Genomic DNA, 8024 nt, shown 5'->3' on the forward strand with positions numbered 1-8024 from the left:
CTCTTCTTGGAGCACGGGCTCTACCCCTAACTCCTCTTGCCATTGATAATTTCGAAGAAAAAAGTCGAAAAAAAATGGAAGGAGTTCGAATTCGAAGAAAAATAAACTAAAATCAAAGGAATTTACCTTAATCTGAAGCGAAAGTTGCCGATTTACGAATTGGTAGTGGCAAGTCTCAGTTTCTAAGCTTAATGCTCGGGGAATTTGCGAAGTTTTGATGCGGGTTCTTGGGTTCTCTCGAGAATTCTGGGTTTGTGTTGGTGAATAAGTGAGGAGAGATGACGCGCCTCTGATTATATCTCCATGAATGGGAATACGGGGAGTCCGCGTTTCAATTTCTCTTAAATACCCCACTAAGTAACCGTTAAACACACGACCTTGCGATTAAACTGCCCATTATCTGTCCAACTTCCACAATCATCCGCCTTAACCGTTGTTATCTCATTAATTACGGTTTAAATTCAAATTTTTGGATTAATTAAATCATTCACTTCCCTCCTTTTCTGATTAAATCAAACCCGACCCGTCATCCTTCCAAATCGGGTCTGAGGGGCAAGTTGTTTGGGTCCAATTTAGTCCAATTGGGCTTAGGCATTAAATGATCCAATTAAAAGCCCAAGGTCAAGGTTCATCTCTCCAATTGTGCTAAAGTCAAAGATCAGTCCTCAAGGCAAGCCAATTGGGCTAAGGCCCAACTTCTCCATGTATGCAGAGGTATAAAAGCCATCAATATTACATTTGTACATTCATTCAAGCAAAGCCTCAAGCAATTAATTCTCTTGCATAGTGTTCTCTTTCTACACACTGTACTGACTCTAGCATCGGAGGGGCCTTCCTCGGCAACACCCCCGAGGCTAGTTTACGTGTGTTTACTGTGCAGGAAACCTTCGGCCCAACATTACTTGGATCGAATCTAGTCTTCTCCGCTTCATCGGACCTTCGGCAAGGTCCCATTGTTTTCACCCGAAACATCCTCTATTATTTATACTATTCAGTTAGCAATTATTCACTTCAATTTCACATGAACAACATATAAATATAATGCTCCCTCATTCCGCTATAATTGGGTCAATGGAAAGCACGGGGAGTTGTGTATTTGTTTATTAAGTCAACACCGAGATATTTCAGCAATTATTCACTTAATTATTTTGCTTAAAACAAGAATAATTATACAAATACAACCATATAATTTTAGTTTTAATTAGCTCTTAAACTAACATATCCAAACGACTAAAAGTTTCTTTGTTTAATTTGAAAATAAAGTTGCTACCTCGCTCAACATGATGCAATGCTGACCTTTGATTAAACAAGGCAGTCCATTAAATGTTATACATATAGAGTGCAGGTTAAAACCAGATTTGTTGGCAGTCAAATGTAATGTTGTGTGAAATTTCTGATAGGTTGTTTAATTGATCGGAAAAGAAATCTATTTGGGCTGTGAGACTGTTAGAACGAACGATTGATGACAATGTTTAACAGTGACACAGCGAGAGCTGAGTGAGAGGGTTTAGTGTGCGCGTGTTAGGAGGGGGTAGAGAGAATACCCAGTGCCACTGTTCAGTAGTTAGCCCTGTTAGCCTTGGACTGGTAAAAACCCGGCTGCCTGGTCCTGATATGAATTAAAAAAAAAAAAAGCTATGAGCTAGATTTTCTACTAGAAAGAGTACCTAGTTGCTCATACCAACTATATGTTCCATTTAGACAACGTAGTAATGCTCTTCCATGCTTTACATTGAAAAAAAGCTATGAGCTAGATTTTCTACTAAAAATACAATAGAAGTTAAGCTAGGCAAGGATATTCTAAAAAGTTGTTGACGATTAATTTATGAAGCCTAATATAAATACACTTTTAAGTTCTAAATTAACATGCCAGATTCCACGTCTTTAGGGCAACTGAATCATACAAGAGCTGACTTTTGGTGCACGTTGAAGGGATCCACCCAGAGATGAGAGGGTTCGTATTGCACTACCACATCGGGGGAGGCTGTAGGAACATCAAGAAGCTTTAAAGCCTCATCTATTGTCCCCTGTGTCACATATCTTGACGCTTGAATAACAATCTCTAGAAGAGCACTAGAGTTTCGAAGCAAAAACTCCAGAAACTGAAACAGGGGCTTCATTGATGTGCATGATTCAAGGAAACCAATGACCTTGACTGTCTTAAGATGATGAAGGGGACATTTGGAAATCGTACTCCATGACTTCCAATAGTATCCCTCGTCACAATTGTTGGAAAAGGGATGCTCCAAAGCACACTGCAATTAACACTCATGGCATTAGGGTCTTAGCCAAAACAGAAAGTCCCAAGGTAACTGAGTCACCCCACTTGGGTAACTAGAGGAGTCCAATTCCAAGAAAAAATAGCTTACTGCTATGCATTCTTCTACTTGCACTAGTGTATTACTGCATTATTTGGCTCACATAATGAAACCATCATAACACAATCACAACATAGCCATTCTGGCATCACAAAGTTACAGTAACTAAATCACTTTTTCCATGCTTTGAGGAAACAACTTTGAATTTGGAATAGCAAACTTTATCAATGGATTATATGGATGCAATCCACTTTCCTCTTTCCAATTGATTGCCAAGGGTTTGAAACTTGAACAAATGAACAAAAAAAGGTCAAAGGATAATTTGCATATTACTTAACAGATATGAGTTCATGGTTGGGTAATGCAATATTTGTGTTATTCAAATGCATTCGAACAATTGAAAGTTTATCCCAAGTTTCAATAGTCACTTGGGTCATCTTTACCATGAAAAGTTAAAAAATCAAAACACCTCAACTTTCCAGAAGATCTTTTATTGTCTGCAAAAGGTGAAGTCAGCCCAAATAAAGCATGCTGTTGAAAATTTTAGTAAAAGCAGATTGTATTTTGGAAGTGTGGAAGAGAATATGAAGCAAAATATCTGTCAGTTTCAAGGCTATTCATGTGGGATATTTCCCTTTCAGCATTTTTTTTTTTTTCCTCTTCAAGTTCATGGAAGAAACGTGCAGAAAACTTCTACAGACAAGAGCTCTGGAAAGTGTGGAAATTTCAAATAGGGCCTTACAACCCTTAGTGGCCAGCTCAAGGGATGTTTTCACCATTAGCACTTTATCTAAGTCACCTTACTTTTGATGGCAAAAGAATAAACGAAAGAAATGGACAACATAAATAAATTATATTTAAAAAAGGTGTTACCTCTACGGAGGTTCTACATTTAGTCTCATGGTAAACAAGCAATATTTTGGATGCAGACTGCAGAGTAAAACAGAATACCCACATCTTCCAAGCATAAAAAATGGCAACATATAATACATATGGAATCTAATGCTATAGTGTACAAGAGAAGGTTGTGCAGCAAGTGCTAATGAAATGCATGAAAATTAATAGTCTGAGACAGCTCCACAAGATGTGTGATCCTTACCTTTCCTGTTCTAACCCTTCCTAAAAGTGGAACCCTACTCCAAGGTATCTGTGAATCCATGGTAGCCTGACAAGCTCATTAAATATTTGGTTGATTTGGTTTTTACCCAATTCTGTACATATATGAGCTTTTAATTTTGGTCTTACAATAGTTCATGCTTTGTCTTACATGACATTTCAGCATATAACAGACTCAAGATCCTATAGAGCTCTTAGCTTAAGAAGTGGGGTTATTGCCTAAGAACTTACAGAAGCAGGTGAACACTTCTCAGTAAAATTAAAAAAACAATAGAAGGTACAAGAAGCTTACCGTATCAGAACAATAAGAGAGTCTGATGGCTAAAGTCTCCAAACAAGGAGAACTGTGTAGTAGGCTTGCTACTCCAAAATGATCCCATTGGAGCATAGGTATGCACAGAGTTAAACTTCGTCGTTCGGACCAAGGAAATGATAGGTTGTAAGCCTCACATGTAGATACAGCCTAGTACATACAGTAAACAAGAATCAGTTAATATAATCAGCATTTGGTTATAATAGCAAATGCAAGCCACCAAGAAAGAGAACGTGCACACCAAAGGAGATAAAGTCATATAACCCTGAAAAAACAGGACATTGCTCAGGGTTTCATTATATCTTTTCATACAAATATTTTAGTTGCAATATTATTCATTTAGGCCCTTTTTGGTTTGATGTAAAAGGTTTTCATGGAAAGTGAATTTTCCAATTTTTCCCATTTTCCTTTGTTTGGTTTGTTAAGGAGTGGAAAACAATTTTTCAAGGGTGGAAAATTCCATCTTTAATGATGGAAAACATTTTCCTTCCAAAAACAAGGGAAGCCACATTTTCCTCTCTCTTCCTTACCTCTTTTTTTACTTCCCTCTCATTCATCCCTTCATTTCCACTCTTATTTTTTATTTTTCTTGGACTTTTCTTGTATGCAACCAAACAATGGAAAACTAATTTGCAATTGTGTTTTTCCTTGAAAATATGTTTTCCATGAAAACTAATTTTCCATTGAAAATGTTTTACGTTAAACCAAACGGGGCCTTACTGTAAGAGGAAAGGCTTTTTGTCCGGAAAGTAAAAAAGGGAGGAAGAACAATGCATGCTTATCAAAGTGAATAAAACATATGCATACTGTATTTAAAACGCCTGATGTTCTTCTATAAAGTTCAGAAAAAGGCATTCTGTTAATTACTTCCTACACTTCAAGATGACATATATTACAAGTTCATTATACGTAGTAGAAAAGTTACATCATGTTTCATAGTCCAGCAATCAGGAGGTTAGCATTCCATGCCTAACACACTTCCCCATACCATCCAGGGAACATCTTATTGTCAATAAGAGCCAATATTGATACAGAAATGAGAGTGAGGAATAGCTCAAGTGCTTAGAGCTCCCCTCCCGGTTCCAGGAGATCATGGGATTGATTCTCACCCCCGCCCTTGTGGCTCTCTAAGCACCCAAAAAAATATTGATACAGAAATATTTCCTACTAGTAGAATCAATACTACTTAAACATAAATGGTTTGAAGCTATGAAAACATCTAAACATCTACCAATAATGCTAAGAGAAGCATGACAGAAAGGATGATACCTTAATGCACCAATCGTCAATGCCTTTACAAAGCAAAGACTCCCAAGAACTTCCCTTATAATATCTTGATCCCTCACAACATACCGAGAATTTTTAGGACCATGGTTCTGAGGCATAATCTCGAAATTCATCGTAGCATTAGACAAACACCCTACATCAGTCAACCGAAGTTTAGTCCTATACAAAGAACCCGAAACTTCCAAGGACACAAGATTCGGACCCGAAACCTCCAAGAAGCAATTATCTTCGGGGTGTACAAAATAACTCGGTTGTTTCTCCTCAACAATTTTCAACACCCTCAAACTACCTGATTCAATCTTCAGCTTATCAAAACCAATCCACTCCCTCAATTCCAATGTCTCCAACACAGGACACCCACTCAAAACCCTAGAAATCAATTCCTCATCCACCTTTGTTCTCGTTACACTCAATAACTTCAATGAACTCCAATTAATCAACCACACAGTAGAAAATTTACAAGCATTAGTAACCAATTCAACCAAATTCTGATTATTGTACAGAAATTCTGGCAATTTATACTCAATAATCGGAAATCGAACCCGATTTTTACCACACTTCTCAATTAAATCCAAATACAGAAATTTAACCTGCTTTTTAACAGCAAATTCAATCCAATCATCAACAGGGCTGGAAAACATGAAATCATACCCAAATTGGACGGAAAATCTCTCGATTTCCCGGCGACGATGCAGCTTAAGTGCAATATCAACAAAACTGATGAAGAATTCACCAACTTTGCCGGCATTCTCGTCGGAAAAATTGAGTACGGGAACTGAGTTCCAGATTGAGTTGAAACGTTTCGATAAAATGGCAGTTCTTGCTGCTTCTTCGATGTACAAGTGAGAGAGAATGTGAGTGAGTGCTAAATCGGGTAAATCGCTGAGTCGATCACGAGTTGGTTTGAGTCGTTTGGCGCGTGAGGTTGAATCGCCGCCGTGTGAGTCGCCGGAAATTGAGTTGTTGCCTTCCATTTAGAAAACCAGTTAAGTGGTCCGCCGGAATTGTTGGTTGTATTCTTTATTAAGGTAAAAAGTATACTTCATAGTCAAAAGTCAGAGTGAGGAAGTAACATGAAATGTGTAAAATTTAAGAGTAAATTAAAAAGTGAGGAAGGGTATTCTAAAATTAAAAAAATGAGGATATAATGGTCTATATATACGGAGTATTATTTAAAAATAGAAATAAAATAACATTTTGGTTGTCCAAAAATGAAAAACGAGAACTATATTATAGAACGGACGAAATATTTTTTATAAGACAAGTCAATGTCTTCTAATTAAGTCAATTGAATGGTTACTTCATGCAAATTTGTCACTTTTTTTTATATATAGGTTTAAAACAAGTTAAGCAATCGAAAGGAAATCTTTAACCATTTGAGTTATTCCTCACTCTCACTATTTTTACATAGTATCTTAAAATAAGTTTTGATTCTTCCGTATATATACATATTGATTTTGATTCCAAAAATACCTATATATACTTATTACTTTTATGAAGGAATCTATTGGTTTGCATATACTTTGTGATAATTAAGAAGAGTAAGATCGGCAATCAATCACTATAGTATATATTGCATAAGATTTTTAGGTTGAACATTTAATCAACTCAGAGTCCAGGTCGATATAAAGGAGTAATATATTTAAATTACATTTATTATTTATGTAAAATCTTTTTTCGTTTTTAATACTTGCAACAAAGCCTTGTAGTACGTACTTTGAGGTTGAGATTACATAATATAAACGACCAAATAAATAAATTAATCAAAATAATTATTATACTTCTTCTTATCCTAATTCGTTTACCTTCACTAATCGTCGCCTAAAGATTGTGTTGAAAGTAAAAGAAAACGAAGAAAGTATTAATGTATTTTATGAACGAACTGCATGTAATGACTATGGGCTTGTTCATATTTACTTATTTTCAGTTCAGTTCTGTTCAGTTCAGCTCCAATCAGTTCAGTTCAGTTCTGTTCAATTCAGCTCCAATCAGTTCAGTTCAGTTCAGCTCCAATCAGTTCAGTTCAGTTCAGTTCAGTTCAGCTCTTAATTTCCCTCTCTCATAAAATATTCATTTCAGCTTAGTTCAGTTCAGTTCAGTTCCAATCAGTTCAGTTCAGCTCCAATCAGTTCAGTTCAATTCAGCTCAGTTCAGTAAATATGAACAGGCCCTATGAGCGGAAATAAAACAAGATGCATATGCTCATTAGTTGTTAGTTGTTAACTTGTTACTAGATTAGAAAAAGGAGAAATGATACCTTGTTGCTTAGCTTATTGCATACAACTCCTATGGTCGGAAATATGCCACCAGCAAGCTAAGTGATTAGGGGATTTTCATCCTCCAATCACCTTCTGACAAGTGGACCAACCAGGTTCCGCCACGTGTCCTTCACGTAGGCAAATAGGAGCCTGCCACGTGTCAATCACAGATACGTCCTCTGCGGACCAATTGAGACACGCCATGTGTCCACCCATGCCAAATGGGAAAACCGGCCACCAAGGCCCAATCCTGTTTAGAGGCCCGGTCAGCCCTAGGTTTACCCTAAACCTAGAGAGTGGCACGCTTCTCAAGACTATAAATACTCTTCTTAATCCTCATTAAGAAAAGAGAGAATCAGAGAGAGAAAAAGTGACAGAACACTAATCACTCACGGATTATACATTAAACACTCTCACCTAGAGAGACCTTATTACTTTAATTTCCGTAATCATTACTCCTTAATCAGGTACTAACTTGACCGTTGGAGGCGGAGCTCTCAGGAGTCTCCGTTATTTTGCAGGTACAGGCGGCCGGTTCCAGTCTCGGTGTTGTAACTCTCCCGCAGGACATCAGAAAACCCCGAAACATTTGGCGCCGTCTGTGGGGAGAGTACTTCTGAGATGGCATCCAAGTCTGTACCGACTCCTGAAGAGAGGCGTCCCCTAGACGACCCTCAAGTTCAGTCGGACCATGACACCGAAAGTGAATTTGAAGTGGAAACTCATACAGCT

The 8024-nt window shown here is 37.4% G+C and overlaps 1 protein-coding gene across 1 annotated transcript; it reads right to left on the reverse strand.

The window, feature by feature from the left end:
• Positions 1–1443: 1443 nt before the first annotated feature.
• LOC110693388 (putative F-box protein At1g49610) lies at positions 1444–6381 on the reverse strand. Its single transcript, XM_021870512.1, has 3 exons — positions 4878–6381; positions 3727–3897; positions 1444–2255 (listed from the first exon to the last, which is right to left on the reverse strand). The coding sequence occupies exons 1-3, from the start codon at positions 6006–6008 to the stop codon at positions 1899–1901; spliced, it is 1659 nt and encodes a 552-aa protein (XP_021726204.1). The 5' UTR covers positions 6009–6381; the 3' UTR covers positions 1444–1898.
• Between the last annotated feature and the right edge of the window lie 1643 nt (positions 6382–8024).

The sequence above is a fragment of the Chenopodium quinoa genome, unplaced genomic scaffold (genome assembly GCF_001683475.1).
Source record: "Chenopodium quinoa cultivar QQ74 unplaced genomic scaffold, ASM168347v1, whole genome shotgun sequence".
Classification (NCBI taxonomy): Eukaryota; Viridiplantae; Streptophyta; class Magnoliopsida; order Caryophyllales; family Amaranthaceae; genus Chenopodium; species Chenopodium quinoa.